The sequence below is a fragment of the Triturus cristatus genome, chromosome 2_2 (assembly GCF_964204655.1).
Source record: "Triturus cristatus chromosome 2_2, aTriCri1.1, whole genome shotgun sequence".
Classification (NCBI taxonomy): domain Eukaryota; kingdom Metazoa; phylum Chordata; class Amphibia; order Caudata; family Salamandridae; genus Triturus; species Triturus cristatus.
The window spans coordinates 492744421-492767686 of NC_140582.1; the positions used below are offsets into that span (position 1 = coordinate 492744421).

At 43.5% G+C, this 23266-nt stretch overlaps 1 protein-coding gene across 2 annotated transcripts in view; it reads left to right on the forward strand.

The window, feature by feature from the left end:
- The window catches only part of GAB1 (GRB2 associated binding protein 1), a 323032-nt gene that overhangs the window by 275513 nt on the left and 24253 nt on the right, over window positions 1-23266 (forward strand). Inside the window, exon 7 of one of the 2 annotated variants that reach the window (XM_085641604.1) lies at window positions 15911-16000. The exons of the other annotated variant lie outside the window; for it this stretch is intronic. Within the exon in view, the coding sequence (XP_085497730.1) occupies window positions 15911-16000 (90 nt within the window). The remainder of the gene's footprint in view (window positions 1-15910; window positions 16001-23266) is intronic. 2 annotated transcript variants of the gene reach the window in all.

Genomic DNA, 23266 nt, shown 5'->3' on the forward strand with positions numbered 1-23266 from the left:
AGCAGCGATTCCGAGAAGTGTGCTCATCAATTGTGTTTTGGATGATTTCGCAGTAGAGGATTGCACAGGCTGCTGTGCTTGCACTGCACCTTGAGTAGTATCGACCTAAAAAACAGGTATGGTGCAGTGCTTTTTTGCTGTATACAAAGAAATCCTGCCCTGCTAACTTACCGCACATTATATATGTATCTGTATTATATGTCCTATAGTCTCATTGAAACATCCTGCTTACTCACCTTTGAATAGTGAATGGGAAATGCATATTTAGTATCTCCTATGGCCCTTATTTCTTCATCAGATTGTAGTACACGCCTGTAAAATCTACTCTTGCTGATCGTTTGTGTGTGTATATGTATTTATATATGTGTATATGTATATATGTGTGTGTGTGTATGTGTGTGTATATATATATATATATATATATATATATATCATTTTTTTAACCTTTTTATGGTGGCTTTGGCATATGTTGGTCTAAACCATTGTGTAGATGTGATATCTTTACATATGCCTTCTCATATATACTAAGACATATATATATATATATATATATTTTCAAAGAAGTCGTTATCCCAAGCTCCAGAATAACTTCCAGCGGCACACCAGAGGACGAGTTCAATAAAGATTTATTGCCTCAAAAACAAAACAGTACGACGCGTTTCGGCGAAGCCTTTGTCAAGCAGTTTGACCTGTGCCCAATTCCCCATAGAAATAGGGGTTACCGTTTGTAAACAGAAAAACAATACTTCCCACAGACAAACATGATAAGAAAACAGACTGAAAAATGCATTGCATGAACTGTATAAATAGAAAATAAAAGGAAGGTATACATCCTATAGTACGTCAGAGCTGCATCTTAAAGCGCCAATGTTTTTCGCCAAAACGGAATTATTCTTAAAAACAATGCGTTGGGAAATATATACCAAAGAGCTGACAGCTAATCAGTACTATTCAGCTAGCGGTCGCAAACGCTGATATGCAAAATAAATGTTTGCAACCATCTCACAAGTACCTTCAATATATAACATGGATATATACATCGTGGTTGATTCGGGATCATGTAATGGTAATGTACCCATTATATCGTATGAGTCGTATAAGGCGACATCACTTAGATTGGCATCTTGATAGCCTATGGCTTGATAAAACAATTGTTATATTAATGTCCTGGGATCAAGGGTAATGTACCCAGCGCATGACGTGCAACAACATGATTCATGCAAATGTTTATCATACAAATTAAATCTGCAGTTGATAAGGGAAGCATTATAACATTTCATATATATGGCAGGATATGCACACAAAAAACATATAAAATAGTGGACCAAAAATTACCAGGGGTAATGTACCCTTTGTACCTAATAACCAATAACATATTATTATAAGGCATGTCCACTTGTGTTGCATTCCACTGCCTTTCAAATAGACATGTATGTTTTTCTGTGAAGGGCAAAGGTGTACATTTGTTCGTGATGAGAATATTTACAGTGATGCTACGATATGTGAATCGTTGAGTGATAAGTGTGTGATAAGTATTAAAGATAACATTGAAGGGTAAGGAGAAATGTGATCGCAGTTAAAGCCGAATAGCCAAAAATACCGGCATACAGGCTTACTGCACTCTTCATGGTGCATAGGGCATGGAATCTTGGTCGCTACTATTGGACCTATCAGAGACTGCCCTATAATGCGATCACTATCAAAACTACCTTTCATAAAAGTGCAATCAAGTGAAATGGAACAGCAAAGGTGCTGACACATACAGAAAAGGAGAAAGAGAAAATAGGGGCATAGGTTTATTTATGACCTATGTGGGTTGCCAGTTCTTCTCCATAATTCATGCCATGTGGGATTTTTGTATTTAGATCTATGATGTACTTGGATTCCATGATACGTAGGAGTTTCTCCCGGTCTCCACCTCTAGGGTGAGACAGGGTCCTGTCAATGCCGAAGAATTGGAGAAGATTTGAATTACCTTGATGTTTTTCATGAAAATGTCTCGCGACAGGATAATTTAAATCGGCATTGGTTACTGCCCTCATGTGTTGTAACACACGTAATTTGAGTTGAAGTTTTGTGCTTCCTACGTATCGTAGGCCGCAAGGACATTCTAGGATATAGACACAGAACTCACTAGTGCAAGTTATGAATTTGTTGATTACTCTTCTTCTTTTTTCTACCCTGTCCGGTGAAATAACTGTCTCTGTTGGTACTATTCCTGCAAGCCTTGCAGGAATTGCATTTTTTGAAGCCCTTAGCCGTTCCCAGCCAAGTAGGGGTGGTGGGTATTTGCTGGTAGCTGTGGACCAAACAATCTCGAAGTGATTGGGGTTTCCTATAAGTTATGGCTGGAGCTTTCCCCACATGTTGCCCAATAATGGGATCCATCTCTAGGAGTCCCCAGTGCTTTTTCATAATTGTCCTTAACTGATTGGATCTCCCATTAAAAGTGGTAATGAATCTCGGTGGTCCACTGCTGTCTTTCGACTTATCTTTGGTTGAGAAAAGTGCCTCATTACGGGTGATTGCTTTAACTTTTTTGCTCGCGGCTTCAATGATCTTATCCTTGTAACCTCTCTGCCTAAAGGCAGTGGAATGCAACACAAGTGGACATGCCTTATAATAATATGTTATTGGTTATTAGGTACAAAGGGTACATTACCCCTGGTAATTTTTGGTCCACTATTTTATATGTTTTTTGTGTGCATATCCTGCCATATATATGAAATGTTATAATGCTTCCCTTATCAACTGCAGATTTAATTTGTATGATAAACATTTGCATGAATCATGTTGTTGCACGTCATGCGCTGGGTACATTACCCTTGATCCCAGGACATTAATATAACAATTGTTTTATCAAGCCATAGGCTATCAAGATGCCAATCTATGTGATGTCGCCTTGTACGACTCATACGATATAATGGGTACATTACCATTACATGATCCCGAATCAACCACGATGTATATATCCATGTTATATATTGAAGGTACTTGTGAGATGGTTGCAAACATTTATTTTGCATATCAGCGTTTGCGACCGCTAGCTGAATAGTACTGATTAGCTGTCAGCTCTTTGGTATACATTTCCCAACGCATTGTGTTTTTTAAGAATAATTCCGTTTTGGCGAAAAACATTGGCGCTTTAAGATGCAGCTCTGACGTACTATAGGATGTATACCTTCCTTTTATTTTCTATTTATACAGTTCATGCAATGCATTTTTCAGTCTGTTTTCTTATCATGTTTGTCTGTGGGAAGTATTGTTTTTCTGTTTACAAACGGTAACCCCTATTTCTATGGGGAATTGGGCACAGGTCAAACTGCTTGACAAAGGCTTCGCCGAAACGCGTCGTACTGTTTTGTTTTTGAGGCAATAAATCTTTATTGAACTCGTCCTCTGGTGTGCCGCTGGAAGTTATTCTGGAGCTTGGGATAACGAATTCTTTGAAAATATACATAGCAGGACTGTGCCCGCTGCTGGCACCGGCGTCGTTAGGAGGGTGAGCGGCTCTCCACAGTGACTTTCGAAAATATATATATATATATATATATATATATATATATATATATATATATATATATATATATATATATATATATATATATATATATATATATATATATATATATATATATATATATATATATATATATATAATCACACCACTACCAAGGCTCACTAAATTGAAAGCAAGTCGGACACAGCTCCGGAATGTAACACCAGCATTTATTCGAGCTTAACAGTGCTTGCATGCAGTCCGTGAAACGCTTTGGCAGACGCGTTTCTGGCCGGAATGGCCGTCTTCAGTGCCGGTCTCAACAGCTGACAGCTTTGCCATGGAATGAGAGTCCACTCCTAAAAACAGTCTCTCAGCTCCTCCTTCATGACCAGGTGGAAATCATTAATGCCGCTGGGTTCAGGTGAGCTGCATGCTGGAACTAGTAGTACAGCGTGGTGCCTAAAACAGTGGTATAGGTTCCCAGACAATCCAGTGATGCCCCAAAATTCATGGCGCTGAGATACACGTTACCGCAGCCTTCCTGACAGAGTTGATACTGCTCTTGCCGATGTTAAAACCTTATCAGGCAACTCCTCTCTAGTCGCCTCCTCTCTCCCCTCGCGCACATCACAGCCTGGTGGCAGTAGTTTCCGCTTGGGGGGGCACCGCGTTTACACTCCTCGTGTTACACCAATTTTTTTGCTGAAGACGCGGTGCTCCTGATATATATAGATGTGTGTGTATGTAGATATATGTATGTAGATATATGTATGTGTGTATATGTAGCTATATAGATAGATGGATAGATAGATAGATAGATAGATAGATAGATAGATAGATAGATGTATACATGGGTAAAGCTCCCCCCATGTGTATTTGTGTGGGTGTGCCTGGAAGGGGTAAATGGGCATTTTGCAATGTTTATGTGGTGGGTGATTTTTTGTGCTTGGATGGCAGGTTAAATAACAAAAGAAAGAATTAAGGCTAGGCTTCACGTCGACACGTAGTTGGTCTCTGCAGTCTTAACTGTGGCTGAAGCCTTTTCATTGCGCAATTGTTTTGTTCGTTTTTATTTGTGATTTTTCTGGGCTGTCTGTCTTATTTTCATGCTTTCACAGTTAAAATTAACACACTTACTCAAGCAAGTCGCTGTACTGTCTGTATTTTGAGACGCGGTATGTGTGGTTGCTTTCTTAAAGTGATTGTTGAATTGTTTATATCAGTATGTGTGGTGTTGCTGCTTGTAAGTAGTGTAATGTATGAGGTAAGCTAATTGTGAGGTAATGTAGAGTGCGGGATATGGCAAATTTCTCTGGAGGGCGGCTGGGACTTGGAGCTTAGATAAGTAAGGTGCTGCTTCCTTGCTGGGTCCAGCTGTTGCAGAGTTGCGAATAAGGGAACTTTTATATATCAATCTGAGTGTATATCTTCAGTACAAATTGGCGACTATTTCAACTCTGCGAAATTTTGTATTTTTTATAGTATATTTGTTTTAATATGCTACAGGTTGATATCTAAAGGTTGCTTTCATATTTGTCATTATTTATTGTGGGGGATGGTATTCTTTGTATTGTGATTCATTTTTATTCATGTGTATAAGGGAAAAGATGCGTGGTGTTGCTACTTGCAAGCAGTGGAATGTATGAGGTAAGCTAATTGTGAGGTAATGTAGAGTGTGGGATATGGCAAAGTTCTCTGGAGGGCGGTTGGGGCATGGAGCGCAGATGTGGAAGGTGCCGCTTCCTTGCTGGGTCCAGCTATTACAGAGTTGGGGAAAAAAAGGAACTTTCATACGTTAATCTGAGTGTACATCTTAACTACAGTATGTTAATTATCCTTTACATGCACCATGTCTTCCATCTCACATCTAGCAATTCCTTGATAGCCAAGTGCATTCAAAATGGCGTAGAACTGTGTAAACAATTAAATGATGGGGTAGAAGAAATAATATACTTGTGTTCCTGCGATGTATTGTTTTTACAAGTTAAACCCCACTTTACCGTCCAAATTTGTCCTTTTTCCATGCTGCAGAACAGACTATTTAGCGAAGTGCTAAAAAAAAAAAATACCTTTGACCGACTCATTATGCTATAACTCAAAGTATTGAAAGGCTCAGTCAGCAGGCACAGTTAAATGGATCTGCTTTAGACTAGGAATTTGGAAGTGGAAAAGTTCAAGGATCACGTATTAGAGGCATAATACTTAAAATTTAGAATGCTATAGCGGGGTGCGGGTAAAATAGCCCTAAAATGTTTTGAAGACACACTGTTGAGAAGCCAAACATAGGTACTGGAAATCTGCACCAGTACACATGGTATGAGTTAAACTGATTTATATGCACCAGAGTCTCAACCGTGGTGACTTTTAAAACAAAATGGATAGACGCTGTGATTTTTTTTTTTTTTAAGGAGACGAGACATAGGGAATATTTTTTTTTTTATTTTTTTTTAAACTAAATGCCTCTTTGTTGTATTGGAAAGACTGGATTTGAAATGGTTCAATACTCATTTTCTCACCACAGTGTAAAATACGATGAGGAACCGAATCTGTGGCAATTCCAACAAGCCTTGGCATAGTCAATAGGTTGCACTTTTGGGACCTTATAAGTGTTTAGCTATGCAACAGTTGCATAACTAAATACTTATAAGGTCCCAAAAGTGAGACCTATTGGCTATGCAAAGCGATCAAACATCAAAGCGGCCGAAAGTGAAAGTAATCGCGGCGCTCGCGCACATGCACTGTAGCTCTAGGCTGGCTTGGTAGCACTTTTTGGAGCCCTCCCAATAAGTCTCGCAGACCAGCGCATGCGCTGGGCCAGGCGAGACCTAGAAAGGGCATAAAAAAGACTAAGGCAGAATGGTTGATAACAGGAAAAAGAAATGGGGATTACTGTTTAGCCGGCAAAAAAGAAGAAAAGAGGGGACATGATAAACGTATACATACAGAGGGGCGTAGTCAGCACAAAATGCTGTGCTTGTTCAAGGCACCTGCTTTGTGGTCTAAAACTAGAAAGAAATTGGGATTTAGGTTTTAGGAAGAATTTATTAGAATCTGAGTAGTTAATTGCTTTGATGGCGTCCCCAGTAAAGTGGCTGGACTCTCTAGAAGTCTTTAGACAAAAATGTCATGAATTTAGGATTACGTTAGTAGTGCAGTGGCTCTTGTGCCACAGCAGCAGATTGGACTCAGTTGTTTCTTTGATGGTATTTCCATTACCTGATTAAGTGTGTGCTACAGTCTTGAAATGGAGACTTTTACAATTTTCAATAAGACAGTGCTTTGCAGATCATGTTACAAGAGAATGTAACATGAAATAAGATAAGATAAAATTAGCGTTCGATTTAAAAATATTTCTTTTTTAATTCAAGTTTTTACAAACCTAATTTTATCAACTTGGATCCAGTCTACGTAGATAGCATTTACGGCTATGAAGAAATCATTGCATTTAATGTAGAATCAGCTGTTTTTCCATGTTACTTCTGCTAGTCATAACATAAGCATTTGCTAGAAAGTGCCCATTTTGCTTCTAAAATTGTAATCTAATCTGATTGGATTGAATCAATTAGCACATGGTGGAAACACCCATGAGAACCTTGCCCGAGTGTTGCTGGCCACTAGTTTAATGTATGCGCTAATCAATCCAGCCCCTTGTACAAATGTCTTAGAATATTAGCATATGAGGAGGTGATTTTATTTGTTTTTTTACTGCTGTATTTGGGGATACTTGACAACATTGTACTAAGCCCTGGCACGTTTTCTAATCGGTTCCTTCCTGAAAGTAGGCATAACCTCCTTAATTTCTGTTTGAAGGATAGCAGATTGGACATTAGCGTGTTTAGCTACTTTTTTTGTATGGATAATACAACAGATGTTGCCATTTTTTTCTAAAACCACTATCCTGCATTTTTTTTGTGGAGGATTAGGATTCTGCGCAACTGAAAAAAACACTTACTCTACGTTGTGCAGCCGCACAGAATTCCTGCAAGACTACGAATGATGACGCTGATGGAATGATCGTTGCTGTGTACAATAGCACTTGGGTGCAGATGGTAAACATTGACTCTAGGCATCCACAGAAGTCCAACTTGTAGCTGTCAAGGAACCTTCATATGTGAACGCCTAAGAAGTGCTACTTAAATACTGCTGCGGGTTCCTAAATGAGATGTCTGTTTACTCAAACCTTAAGGATTTTCTATGAAAATTATTTTCGAAAATGACTGGATCCTACTTGAAAGCGTTATGACTCACATATGACTTTACATTGAAGATGACCAAATTACATTCCTAACGGTATATTTAGATGTGTAGATGTGCAGTCACCAAGGAGGAGCTGTCGCACTTTTTATTACTTTAATGTTTTCAAGGCATACCATTTTATTTGTGGTAGTGAAGTTAAGACAATTAAAATAAACCTTTTATATAAACAAGCAATGTAGTCTTATTTCATTTGCACGTTGAAACAGTTATGTGCCATAACTTGTGATTTTAGGTGGCAACGTCTAATGACGTTACTTGATTGACTTACCAGTACCTAATTTTGATTTTCAACATAAAGTGATTCATCAGTATATCCGTCTATTCACCCCATCCAAAACGTTTTTGGTATTGGATAAACTAATTCTTGTTTGGGGCTACTGGATCAGAAGGTGATACTATGAATCGTATGGGCTTCCCCAAGATCCCTTTACCTATAATAATTGAGTTTCCCCTTGCTTGACTGATATGAGTGATGCTTCAGAATAAATCCACAATTGGATGATATGAACCAAGCATTCCATGCTCTCTGGGAGGAGTTGTATGTTACTACTACCCCTCCAGACCCTCACGGAGGATATCTGTAGGCGGTATTTGTCATGCTTTCCCTATTCTTCCACTAACTTACAATGTGATTTACAAGTTTGGCATGTCCTAGACAGCATGATTCTCACTGCTTTGTCGTTCATTTCTCTAACGTAGGCACACTGGGTTACCTAGTACCCATCACTGTTCCTTCGGAGGAAGTGGGAGATCTTGCCCACAGTTCAGCGTGCATCAGGATGTCTTCATGACTAATTCTTTTTGACCTTGTTGTAAAATGATCTTGTAGACTAAAAAACAGACCATGTGAGTTTGTGAGCATTACGCCAGACCCAGGACCTGCAGAAAGGCACTTAATGTGCATGTTTAAACTTAAGTGGCGCCACATTCACTGAGGGCACGAGGGGAGTTCAGAAATACCAACAAAGACTGTTGGAGTTCCCTTTTAAGATATTGTTGCACTTCCTTTTCGAAATAGTTTGCTTGCTTTGAGTGTTCTTGCTGTGTGACCTTTCTGTTAATGTTGCTTATAACAAAATACTGAATCAGTGTTCATTCTTCAATTTCACGTAACCCCCAGGAGTGCTAAGAATGTGACCTCCATATCGTCAGTACGACCTCTGTTGCCCATAATACGAGAGGGGTCTCTGTGCCATCCTAAAGGAGATTTTCTGGCTCACATATCCATGGTTTTCACCCAGACTACCCCCCCCCCCCCCCCCATATAGTGCCAGTGATGACACTGCTACCCTGCTCTAGATGTCTACATCAGATTGTTGAAATCAATACATATGCAGCTCACTGGACAACGTTGGCTATGGGCATAGGCACCAGCTGAAATCCTAGGGCTCAAGGAGGGGGAAGATTGAGCTCTGCTGTCCGTAGAGTCCATCCACAGCCACAATGTTAGGAGGAGTACCAGTTACATGAAGAGGTTAACCAATATGTTGCAGAACTCAGCTGAATGCATCCAATTGGCCTTTTCAGTAGAAGAGATATTTTAATAGCATCAGAAAAGATATTAATGAATGGCCCCTCAGTCAGGGACTGTTCTTAAAATCCAAAGGGCAATATCTGCCCCTACCAGGAAAGTAATAGCGCGAATACAGCCTTTATCGCCCAGTATTTGACTGAGCATATTGGCTAGTCTAGTGTTAAAGGGAGAACTTTACCCATCTGCTCCTTTAGTTGCATGTTGGTTCCACAGCAACTGGACGTCTTTCCTGTAATTCGGTGACATACGTTCTCATTAGCTTAGGATTTCATGTACGCTATCCCCAAGAGAGTTATTCTAATGAAGACCTCCACCCTATGACTAAGTATGGTATGCGTAGTAGGGTGTGCGTCTCCATGGAATGTGAACTTCGAGGTCATATCAAGTGACAGCCTTCAACATGGGTCTTACTTAAATTTCGGGGATTCATTTGATAGGAATGAGGACTGCATGCATTAGTCTCTTTGGTGTAGGATCTCTATCTTTGCAGGACTTAGCGCTACCCAGCTCACTCTGCCAGATACTGGTGGCATTGATTACCGAAAATATCTAAGGTAGTATTTTGAAATAATGTTAAATTTACGACATGTCTGGTATCACTGTCATATATACTGACATACAGTAACATTCTTTCAAAGGCCCATGGTCTAGAGTGCTGACCCGTGAGTCACACCCTACATTAGTCAACTATGTCCAGACCAGAAAGACGACTTGATACTGGAGTACCACTGATTCTATAATACCTGTGCAGCTACTTCTGTGCCAATACAAATTAAGACTTTAACCAGGATTCAGCCGTCTTCTTTACTGAATGTAGTTGACAGGTCAAGAAGTAGCAGGTTACGGTTTAACCTTGAATGGCTAGTCTGCAGTCTCTAAGCTTTCCTGTATGACAGGTTTCAGACTGGATGGAGTCGGATAACCGGTTTGAAAATAAGTTAGCTAATTATTTTATTTTTTTAGAACTGTTTGCACCTGACTCATAATACCTCATTCCGAGAACATTACCAGATATGATCATTTGAAATTGGCATGCAGTAGACAGGGTCACTGGTTTCTAGAGGTATTTTTTCAGTACTGGTTAACTAACAGTTATTTTAAAAGTACACGAAAGTGAGTACGAGAGTGAATGGCCAACATCTTGAGTAACTCGGTGAGACAGATTGGCTTTTAAGATTATTTTGGGTTGGGTGTTATGTTCAGTAATTGTCAAGTTTGGGCCAGGATTTTCTAGCTGCGTCGTCCTGCAAATTCAGCAGCCATTCTTTTGCAGCAGTTAGTGGCCAGCAGTGTAAGTTTGATGGACGTGCTGCTAGCTTCTTCTAGGGCATATTTTGTGAAAAGATAACCTCGATAGCCAGTATGCTGCTGGTGACAATGGAGTTATGAAATCTGATGTTCCTGTGGTTTTTAGAATGAGGAGATTACTTCTTTTTTTGTCTACTTAAGTTGTCCATGGGGTTGGAATCGGGCAGTCTATTAGTTGCTAAAGTGGAAATTGACTAATTTGTATAGGCTGCAAATATGTAGACATGCATGTCTTTTAGCATATTTAACGTTAGTTTTATTTAGTGAGTGTTACTTGCTGGTTTTAGCCTGTGAGGGAACCTCAGGAAGGCTGTACTTCTCGTCATTCATTTCAGAAAAAAACTCATTGTAACCCAAAAAAGTGCCCATCTAGAGTATTTAATAATTTAAATATTGATATGGTGTTGCACTGCTTGGTACACAATAGCAGATTTTCCTGAAAATATAATTGCACGAACTTTAGATTGGTTTTGTTTCTTGCGATAATGTGTGTATCCTTATGGAAGAAGGGTCTGATCTATGATGTACACGCACTGCAGTGTCAATTCAGCCTTTTCAGGAATGGGGAGTCTGGAGGCAGTTCGCAAGCTCAGTATGTGGCAGTTCGCATTGTCAAGTACGTGCCTATGTGATACCTGTTGGCAAGCATATGCGTAGCGTATAACAACCTTGTAAGGACAGTTGCACTTGCTATATCCATGTCTGTAGGGGTTGCTCTGTGGACGCTGAAATTGTCACATTAATTGAAATCTATTTTAATATATGTGAATCTTTAAAACTAAGCAGTAAAATATTGCAGTTAGAATGTCATCTTTAAGCACCCTAGGTTTTATTCAGAGGCTGTGCTTTCACTTTAAATATTCCATGTCACTAGAATCCCCTCTTGTGGACCAAACCTGGCCTTTATGGCACATAAAGTTACAGAAATTAGGACCTCTGCCTCACAATTCTAAGCACTTAAACTTTTTCCATCTGCTATTTTTTTGAATCCCTTGATAAAGGGTGTATATGCAATTTTAGTACATTGGATTGTTGAGAGCTCCACTGAAGACACTAGAGTAGCTCCGGGGTTATAATGGCTGGTATAGGCCCTCTGGACCAACATTCCAATGTTTCATTCTGTTTCTCCCGTTTTAATTTAGAACATTCTACCCTCAGTGGGTTGAATGTTCTAATAGCCTTATACCCCTTCTACCTCAGGCTATAGCGTTTTTTAAAGAACTTCACCATCGTTAAAGTCTGTCGCATGCGGCTCTGGCCTATAACTCTCATTAGGGCATTTAACAACCAGTATTGCACTCAGCAGCGGGCTATAAGGCTATATTAATTGCATGTTACTGATTAGCCTATATCTTTCATTGGCTTCTGTAAAGAAATAAATGTTTTTAAGTCTATGGAACTACAGCATGTTCGAAAGGTTTCTCTCTGTTCACACTGCCTAGTGAAAACGATTCATGGGGCCCCGTCAAATTCCCCCTTTCACTTTTACAGATTGTCAATGAGTTCAAATACTCTGACATTTTCCTAGTTACAGTTGCGTCTTCCCCATCAATCACAGAAGTCCAGCCAGCTAAAAAAGGCGTGCATTTCAATTAAGTTTCAAAAGGATATTTATTAATCTATGTTTTTTTGTAACTTGCACGCTATAAGCCTTGTTTCGAGGGGCATTTCAGTTGCCTTTTTGTTACACGGTAGAGGAAATAAAGGTTACAGTTGGAGATGAAGGTCGAAGGGGTTATCGCATTTTAATATTCCATCTCATCCGAAAGAAAAGCCCGCTTTCATTGCAATATTTCTGGTGAGTTAGGCGCCATATCAATTCCTGGGCAGTGGGGACCCATGCGATTTACTTCTGTAGGAATAATGGAGCATATATGAAACCTACAGAATATTATAACTGTATGGCTAGCTTTTGTAGTTTGCGTACGGGATGAGACAGTCTGAAAGTTTTTATTTCTTGTATAATTTCAACTGTAAACCATTCCATCTCTTCAAATAACAGTAGCTTATTCTTTCATAAGTCTTATATGTAGGCTAAAAACACAGTAGTTATAAAGAGTTTCTGCCATGCGATCAATTTGTGTGTGGGCCAGTGCATGTTTCTTAGCTTTGTTTGTTGTGCAACCTCCATTTTGGCTTTGTAGGATCTGCTCTGACATACAAGTGACAGCATGTGCCAAGGCGCAGCGCTCTACAAATCCATAAAATAAATATACATTTAGTTTGTTAAGCAGATGCCAAAGGCCTCCAGCCATGCCCCTCCCACAGTAAGATCTGACACACTCAGCTTGGTGAACACAACACCTTCACCCAACCATCTAATGGGATCACCTCCAGCAATCGAAATCCATGCTCACACTTCACATCTCACATGGAATGCAGAAGGCTTTGGGATGGACCAGAGTATAATACCCGAAACCATTGGTGGCTCCAGAGAGCAAAGAAAGCTTGACCCTTGTGAAAATGCACATGTCGTAAGGCCATTGACTCTACAATGTCATGCCATTGGCACGTATGCACTATGAAGATGCTGAGACCATAATACAAACAAGCCTTGGCATAGCCAATAGGTCTCGCCTTTGGGACCTTATAAGTACTTAGTTATGCAGCACAATATCCTTGGTGCAACAACATCAACTGTTGCATGGCTGAACACTTATAAGGTCCCAAAGGCGAGACCTATTGGCTGTGCCAATGCTTGTTTTTGTTGTTGTTGGTAGGCAAGGGGAGATTAAGTGATTTGCCCAGAATCACAGAATGTGGAATCGACCCCGAGGCTGGAACCTTGGTTTCCCAGCTCCAAAGTTGGCAGTCTAGCCTCAGACCACATCCTCTCCCGATATTGCTCACTTGTGCTTCAGTAGGCCGGACTGCGGCACTGATCCTGCTGTCGAGTGGCTCCATCTGCGTTGGGCATCGCTAGCTCTTGATCTGGGGCCTTCGCACTCTGCAGAACCCCATGGAATCCCGAAGCACATGAAAGCCTTCTGATGACAAGCCTAGCAAACCTGTTGGGGATGCTACACACAGCCAGTGGTCCTGGCGAAGGAAGAGCACACCCATGTATAGTAAGGAACGGGACAAGTAAAACTAATTTAATTCTAAATTTAAGAGCTTCTGTCTTGAAAGACACATTCGCTCAACCCATCGAAAATCAAATATCACAACTCGGCCGGGCCTAGTAAGACTGCTCTAAGCTTCAGGAGAATAACACAGGCCATCTGAATTGCAGTATTCTCTAACATCTAGCGGTCATGGCCCTTCCTGCCCTCTAAGTGTGTTTCTACTTCCAGACTGTAAATAATTATCAAACTTAAAAGCTACTTATTAGAGCATATGCAGCCTTTCACGGCTAGCTAGGAACACAAATTGTTGAGTGTCTATACACGTGCCACAGCCTGCCCTGCTACTATAAACACGGAGGGTCTGTGTTTTGTTACCGCCATCTGATCTGTATTAACCACATTTTCTTTTTCCTTATCTACTTTTTTTTCCGAAACAGATAGGAAGATTGCGCCCTGGCTAGATCCGTACAACTGTGCTGAATGTTTCTTTTATGCAACAAAGAGCTTGCTTCTTAATTAGATCAGGGGGTAATGAGAACACCCCTCTGTTGAAAGTGAGCAAATTACGCTGGGAACTCATTCCTTCGTGGTGATCACCTGGTGTTGGAATGAAGCACCATTGTTTGCAGGCAGCAATGTTTACGCTTGGAGCTGAGCACAGAGAGCTCCGGTCCCTTCGGGGTTAATCACAGACTATTTTGTTTAACTGATTAGGCAAAAAAACTCCAGCAGGTCCCTGGCAGCTCTTTGAAGAATGGAGGTCTCATTCCGTGGTAAGCTGCAGTGAATTTGTGAATGAATGGAAAGTTAATTTAGGAAATGGGCGGGGCACATATTTCAGTCATAGTTTGTGAGCAAAGTTCACAATTAAGTGACTGGAAGCATGTTCAGCCGGCTGCACTGAAATGTTCAGATTGAACATTTGTTTGTGATCAGCGGATAACGAAAAGAAAATAGCTCAAAATACTCTGGTTCAAAGTTAACGTATTTTGACACCCTGTTTTTGAAATTGCTTCATAGAAGGAAGTTGCGGTTAGCTATTGTAAACAAGTGCCGAGCTCGAGTCATCCTCCGCTAGCGCGAGGTAAGAGGGCAATAAATCGGCAGAGCAGACAGACGTGTCGCTGGCGCCTTCTATGTTTTGAAGCTCACGGTGGGGAACGGGGGCGTGGCTTCGAGGCTCAGTCCATGTACAGCGTTTAACTTGCGGGAGCGAGCAGAGGCAGGCACGATAATTGCAAACAGATGGCGCAGCTGCTCGCTCCCGCAAGGTAAACGCCATACATGTACGAGTGCTCATTGGAAACAGTGTAGTACTTGCACGTGTTTCCAAAAAAGTACGGAGTGATTCCAAGAGGTCACTCCAAATCAGCGCTTGCTCGCTGCGTAGGCGAGACCTACAAAATGCTTACCTTAGATCAGAAAGAGTTAATGCTGGAGAACAGACTCTTTCCGATCATATTGGGTATCTTTCTAATGGAATTTTCCACGCCATACTATGAACAGACTTCAGAATTTAGTCATCTGTACTCACAATGGGGCTCGTTTACAATATAGCTAATTGTAAAATCAAAACCTGATTTCATACTTAAGGTGCAGATTATCCGTGGAAGTGAAATTGTATGAAGAAGCCTTAAAATAATTTAAAAAACCTAATTTGTGTTTTTTTTAAATGCAGACTAACCTGTGTTCCTGAGGTACCGATTCCGTGATGGGTGGGGGAAGGCTAATCAAAAGAAATGTTCATGAAGATCAGTTGATTACAATTTGCTGCTTCATTCTGTAGCGTGCGTTGTGTGGCTCTGTATGTACCCTCCTTGCAGTGTTTTTATAAAGTGTGTACCTGTTGTTGTAATCGGATATTTTGAGTATTGAAAACCCAGTTTGCAGAACGAGACTAGTGTGGTTCTGTGCCATTGGGGCTCTTCAGTTTCATGCTGTCTTACCAGCCATGCCATTCTGCAGTGTCATCTGTTAGGACATTCTTCTTTTTCTTGTAGGACATTGTGGCTTCTCGTGTAACTGTTGTGCTTGCTTTGTGCGGTGGTTTGCATGCTGTTTCTTTTCCCTTTAGTGTGGTGCTAAGCTCTAGCATGAGACCAGCCAGGCGATGAAAGTTTTCATCAGCTAGTCGCTTTTGCTCCTTATTATACCTGCTGCATTGGGCTCAGCTACTGGTTTGCAGAATTCCATTTTCGTCTAAAAATACCGTTCCATATTAAGAGTCTTCTTTCTACCAATTAGGTCAAAGCCCTAAAACTTTAAGACCTAAACCGCATGGTTTAGAGCGAACCGATTCACAAACAATAGGTGAATTTCCCTCAAGACGAAAGGGTATGTACTTAAGCACCACATGCTGTGTGGGACTGTTGACATTTTTTTGTTATTTACATCAATTTGAATGGATTGTTTTGCTGCTTTTGTAAAGAGAAGCATAGGATGTTGATGAATGTTTCTCCTGTACGGTTATGTTTAATTTGTTTATAGATTAATATAGTCAAAACTAAAAGGTTTGCTTTGCTTAATTGCTTTGGGTCTGAACCCTTGTTTCCTGTTTTGGGGTGTTGATTTCTGAAGATAAAATGACATTAAAAAGAATCTAGAACTTCCAGCATATTTAAGTTGTGGGGGTATAAATGTGCTATGCATAGCTAAATTCAGTCTGTAGGTCCTTTTGCATTGTTGGTTATGTATGACTTTGTTTGGCCTAATGTCTCACTTGTCTGAATTCTTCTACTCAATGCAGTTCTCACCGTTTCTATTAAGAATTATTTATCTCGATTCTGTTATGACCTGTCACAAAGTTTTGCGTCCTGCACTGATTTGAAATGCACTGTAGTTGACTCTGCTACCATTTCCACTTGTAGACATTTGACTGAGGTGACTCCATTTAAGCCTTAATCCCAGACCTCCTGACTCTCGACCACTGTGCACTGCCTTTTATACTATCCTTCCCAAACTTTGTTTTCTCCTTTCTTTAATGCACGTTTTCTTAACACTGCTCGCTCTTTTCCTGTAACCTTGCTCCTGCCCTATTTCCACACCTCATTCTACCAAAAATGTCCCAGTTCTCACCCTAACATCCGGGCCCAGAGCTTTGGTCCTAGACGGCGCTATACAAATGTTTTTTTACTTCTCTTCAAACTTAATGTAGACTTCGGTAGCATTAACAAATATGTTTTCTGGCCTCACTGGTAGACCTGCTCTAAAAGTGTCCTTTTTTTCTTCAAAAACCTATGTTCAATTGCATTTTTCTGTGTTTCGTTCTTTCTCATTGACACATTAAATTAAATACAAGTGATTAACTTAAGGCAAGTTCTGTTTTTTTCAGTTCCTGATGCTTAGCGCAACTGTATTGTACAGGAGTACACAGTTTTTTCAGACTGATAAATTAGGAATTAATTTCCTGGTAATCCTTTGAAACGATTTGTTTTACTTTTCACCAAGACATTTTCCAGATCATATCAAACTTTGGTTATTCAGTTTGTTTTCTTAGTTGTTCCCCTTGTTTAGCCAGTGTCTTCAGTAAGAGTAGCCAAAGCCGAGACTGCATGAAGCTCAACAATAGAAGGTAGATTGTTTACAGTTTGATTTTCCTGTGCCCTCTGTTGTATAGGAGGGTTTCTGTCTAAGTATCTATTGAGTCCACTCAAGAACCCAATTTAGCGTGTCCTACCCCATTGTACACTGAGATGGCTATCTCATATAATGTAATGAACCACCTCCAACGGAGATGACTTCTAGAGCTGAGATGCAACAATTGCTGATAATTGGTTCTGCAGCTTGAGTTTATACATCTTACTTGGTTGCAAATAACCTAACCCATCGATCCAAATAACTGCAGTCTTAAATCCAAAATGTTGGCCCTTTCATAGCCCAGTGGATCCATAATCAAAGCCTCACATTTGCAAAAGGGATTCCAGAAGTGACTGCAGAAGGGACGGCTGCATCCCCTTCATATTGTTGCTGGCAAATATTTTCCTCTGGGGTTAATCTCAGACGAGCGTAAATATCTTGAGTGGAATATTTAAACAGAATTTTCGATTATTTGATTAAAGTAAGGGTGGTAGCAATTTGTAGATCATAAGACTGCTCCAGGTGCATTCACATGACATATCTTTTTGTACTCCACTGTTATAAGTTTCTTCTAACTAAATCCAACAGACGCAAGTAGTATCGCATCACGCCTGATTCAGTCCATAGGAGCTTCACTGATTGGAATTCATTTTCAAATTGCCTGCAGGGCCTACAGTTCTAAGATTTTGTCATCTGTACCACAACATTAATGCAATTGACTTTGAAAATGTTTACTGTTTTTTTTTTCAACTCTCCTTTTAGTTTTTTCTGTGCCACCTTTTCACAAGCAGTTGGTGTTTTTTGTGTAACGAAATGACTTACTAGTGTGTGGAAAGTGGGGCTTTTTAGTCTTTATTTACATCTGGTCCTAACTCTGTGTTGTGTATTGGTCATTTTTCAGCCTTATGTTTTAGAATTGTAATGGTACTAATCAAAAATATTTCTAAATATATACTTTTTAAATAAATAAATCTCTGCACCCAACTAACCCACTTACATGTAACTTGATATAGATTGACACAGATTGAAGATGGAATCCTCCTTTCCTGCTCCTGGAATGTAAGAACTTGTCTGGCAGAGCTCAGTAAAAGAAAATAATATGGAGTACCTATGAGCTTAAACCTCCTTCACACCAAAATCTTTGCTAGTTTTACCATCTTAGGTGAATGCACCATACAGACCTATCCTCTCAGCAGAGAAGCTGAAGGAAGCAGATAACCACAGCATTGAAGCAGGTCGGGCCACTGTAGTGCCTCTCTAAATAACCATGAAATGCCCTTTGGGGATGCGGAAGCCCATGACTTGCCGTGTATAGGAGCACCCAGACGCACAGATGACTCCTCTGCCCTCATGAAAACGAGTAGCACCAAAGGGAATGCAGTAGAAATAGTTTCTCAGCCTGAATGGAGCAATCTTCCGCCAAAAACGAGGAAGGTAGCCACCAATGTCTGCCTCAGTGTGTCCATGAGCAAGGCTTCACAAAGGGCTCCTAAAATGGCACACTTTCCCTGTTTGTTTTTTTTTCCAACCAGACCCCGGACTGAAAGCCTTACAGAAATCGAGTATCGGCTGTTCATTGTTATGGTGTGGCTTGGTAGCTCAGCTGCCCTTAGACAATTATTTGAGAATCACCATGAGGGGCTTTGTCTCCACCTACATGTTGGGAGCCAGGAATACCTGTTTTAAAAACAATTTCAAGATCTCATACCACCTCACATGAGCGCATGTCTGAACCCTTACTACGATTCATGCCCACTTAATCAGTTCAGTCAGAAACCAGTACACTTGTTACCAAGGGAACAGAACTCGCTCTGTGACTAGTATAGGTGCATATTCATCAGACTTCTTTTCAACTACAAAAAGATGTCTCACACATCATCCATCGTCTTTATGTCCAGCTCGTGGACATATCTCACTGATCTCCACCAGTCAACCCATGAAGGGCCCTCGGTTTAAGAGCACTTTCTACATATTTACCTTGTGAGCAAAATGAAGTAGAAAAGCAATTTATCCTGGACCGGGGGGTTAGGCGTGGTGTCTTCTCCACTCCACCCCTCCCCACCTATCAAGTAGCCACTTCTTTTTGGCGATCTTGGAGTTCAAATTCAATGCTACTTGGGTCACTACTGGCCCAATGTTGAGTCTTAAACCAGAAGGACAGCTAGCAGTATTTGAACTTCGACGCTCCAGCATTTATAAGCTCTTTCCAACTGTCTCAAGGCAAAAGTTCATCCTCTTCCACTATTTGTCTCCAGTTGCTCACCCTTCTCTCTCTGAGAGCCACCCAGACAGTCTGTTAAACATTCAGGGGCTCCTGGAGAGCCCCCCTGGAGAGTCCCATATCGGTGCTAACTCGCAATGTATGGTATTTATAATAAAACCCTGTACCATAACTTAGCTGCCGAACTCACACTTCAGCCTCCACTTCTAAAAGCATTTAGGTGCTTTGAACTAGTAAAGAAAACCATCTCTTACCAGACCCCTCTAACATTGAGTCATGAAATGCCCCAACATGTCTCGTCTGGATGGGAGAGTAGCATCCTACAATCCTTCATTTTTTTTGATAAACAAATTTTTATTGTGTTTTGCGGCATAGAGAACAGTATCAAGAATGATATACAGCAGTGCATTGAACAAGGCATCAGTAACTGCATTCGGATAAGCATCAATAAACCATTGCAAAGACCCTCCCACCCTCCCCCATCCTCCGTCCCCACCCTCAGCGCCCCCACCCTTCAAACCATGCCCCCCAGCCATTTCCCCCATATCTTGCGGAATTTTTTGGGGCAGCCCCGTGCAGCACACAACGACCGCTCCTGGGCCGCACACCAATCCACCCCTCTACTCCAGGTAGCCACTCTGGGCGGGTCCGGTTGTGGCCACACTGCCGCTATATCTCTCTTAGCCACCATAAGGGCAGTGGTGAGGAAGTACTTCTCGTTACGGGACCCGTCCATCCCGTCCATGATGCCCAGCAGGGCCATTCTAGGCTCATGGGGAACCTCCCAACCCAAGACCTCCGCTAGCTCGGTTTCGATCGCTGCCCAGTAATCTTCTAGACGGGAACAAGACCACACCATGTGGAAAAAGTCTGCCGGAGCCACCCCACAACGGGTGCAGGAGGCGTCCACACGGAGGCCCGCCCGATACAGGCGGTCCGGAGTCAGATAGGCGGTGTGGAGGTAGTAGATTTGGATGAGCCGCAGCCTAGCGGAGGTGGTAAGCGACCGAGGGCCCATAAGGGCGTCCCTCCAGTCCGCCTCATCCAGGGGTCCCACCCAGGCCTCCCATCGCTGTTTGAGCCCGCTCCAGTCCACCGGGGTATTGTTAATCAGGGATTTGTAAATGCGGGATATACCCCCCTTTCCCAGATACCCCAGCATCACCTGAGCCTCAGGTGGGCTATGGGGAGGCAGTCTGGAGTCTAGAGGGACGTGAGCCCGGACCGCGTGGCGCAATTGAAGGTAGCGGTAGAATTGGGAGGGCTGCAGCGAGAAGCGGGTCTGAAGCTCCTGGAAGGAACACATGCGGCTCCCACGCCATAAATCGCCCAGACAGGAGATACCAAGAAGATCCCTCTGCCGAAAGCCCGCTAGTCCCACCACCTCCCGCAGCCATGTCCCGTGCCAAAGCGGAGTGAGTTGCGTGGACGTCCCCGACCATCTAGTGTGCCGCAGGGCCCCCGCACGACGTCGGGGAGTGATAGGGGGACCGTTGTGCCATAGAGCATGTTTTGGATGGAGGAGAACCCAAGGCATTGCACCTCGAGACGATAAGCCGGGTCGCCCCAGCCTCCCGAGAACCAGTCATGGATCACCAGTAACTGGGTGGCCAGATAATAAAGATATAGGTTGGTCATGCTCAGGCCGCCGTCATAGGAGGGGACCCTGCATCGATCCAAGGCCAGCCGAGGCCTACCGCCGCCCCAAAGGAATTTGGTCACCATTTTATCCAGGTCTCGGAACCACGGGCGCGGAAAAGGGCATGGAGTATTTTGTAGTATGTAAAGAAACTTGGGGAGGATCATCATCTTGTATAGAGCGACTCTCCCTAGCGGATTCAATGGGAGGGACTGCCACCGGAGCATGTCTGACCTGGATTTGTTGACTACTGGAGCCACATTGAGGGCCCAGCAGAGTTCCGGAAGGAGGGTGACCCAGATCCCCAGGTACTTAAAGGAGAGTCTCCGGAGGGGAATGTCCGACTGCCAGTCGAAACATTCCCGCGACGGGTGTAGCGGGACTAGAACGGATTTTTTGGGTTTCAGATGAAGACCCGACGCTTGGCCAAATCGATGGAGGATCCGGCGGACCCGTGGTCGCTGGGTCCGAGAGATAGAGGAGGACGTCGTCCGCGTATAGGGCGATCTTGTCGGGGGCCACATCTGGCCATTCCCATCCGCGAAGAACGGGATCCGCGCGAATCAGCACCGCCAGGGGTTCCATCGCCAGAGCGAAAAGGAGGGGCGAGAGCGGACAACCCTGGCGCGTCCCCCCGACCTATGGGAAACGGGCGAGATAGTGCCCCATTGACCAACACACGGGCCCGCGGGTGCGCATAGAGGACCATTACCATGGCTCGGAACCGGGGACCGAAGCCCATAAGCTCCAAGACATCACCCAAGTACGCCCATCCCACGGAATCGAAGGCTTTTTCAAAATCGACCAAGAGGAGGGCCAGATAGGGGGAAAGGCGGCCGCGGTGCGCCATCACGAGGTGGAGGCGCCGTAGACAGTGTCTGGTCCTCCGCTCCGGCATAAAGCCACATTGATCCGGGTGGACCAGGGAGGCGAGCGATGGGCGTAACCGCTGTGCCAGGACCGTGGCATAGATTTTGAGTTCGGTGTTAATAAGGGATATCGGCCGGTAGTCGGAGCAGGACCGCGAGGGAGGCTGTGTCTTGGGGAGGGCAACTATGGTTGCTGTGTCCGTTTCGGGCCGGAACGAACCCGTCTCCACCACGGCCGCAAAGAGGTCCCGAAGCCTCTGGGCCAGAGTCTCACGATAGTGAGTGTAGTACTCCTGGGGAAACCCGTCTGGTCCTGGGGTCTTCCCAGGTGCCAGGCGGCCGATCGCCTCTTCAATCTCCTGCAGCTCGATTGGCGAATCAAGGGTCTCAAAAATCTCAGGCTGCAGCCGCGCAAGTGTCGCCCCGTTTGTTCCCAGCAACTCCTCCAGGGAGAGCGTGGACGGACGGAGATGGTACAGCTGGGAATAATAGTCAGCGAATGCCTGGGCTATCGCCACTGAGACCGTGTGGACGCCACCTGCAGGGTCCGCGATGGCTGGAATGATCCTGCCCGCCCGGGGATAGGTCGCCAGGCGGTGGAGAAGAGTGCCGTTTTTGTCTCCCCAACCGTACACCCGGGCCACCGAGGAGCGCCATAGCATCTTCGCCGCCTCCAAGGAGTGCAGGCGAATCTCTTTCCGCAGGAAGGCCAAGCGACGAGACCGTGTGGCATCATCTAAGTCTCCCAGACTACGCTCCAGTTCTAAGGCCTGGGCCTCACATTCCGCGAGCTTCTGGGATTGAGCCCGCCGTTGGCGTTGCAGGTGCCCTTTAGCGGCGCCCCGAACAGTCGCCTTGCCGGCCTCCCATAGGACGGCGGGGGAGATGACAGAGCCCTCATTATGAGAGTAGTAGTCGGCTATCTCGCCCCCGACCGCCTTCCGAAAAGCCTTGTCGTGGAGGAACCAGGCGTTCAGACGCCATATCGGACGGGCAGAGAGGGGGGGGGGGGCCGAGAGCGAGGAGCACCGGCGAGTGGTCCGAAAGGCCCCTCGGGAGAATGCGTACGTCCCGCACCCCCGCGCAGTCGGTGGAGGGCACGAAGATGAGGTCGATCCGGGCATGGGAGTGATGGGCCGCCGACGTGTGGGTGTATTGGCGCGTCTGCGGGTGCCAGATCCTCCAGACATCGCAGAGGCCCTGTGATTCCGCCCAAGATGAGAGCTGGTTTGCACGGGCGACGCGGGTCAAGGAGACCGGACCCGTCGAGTCCAGGTGGGGCGAGTAGACAGCGT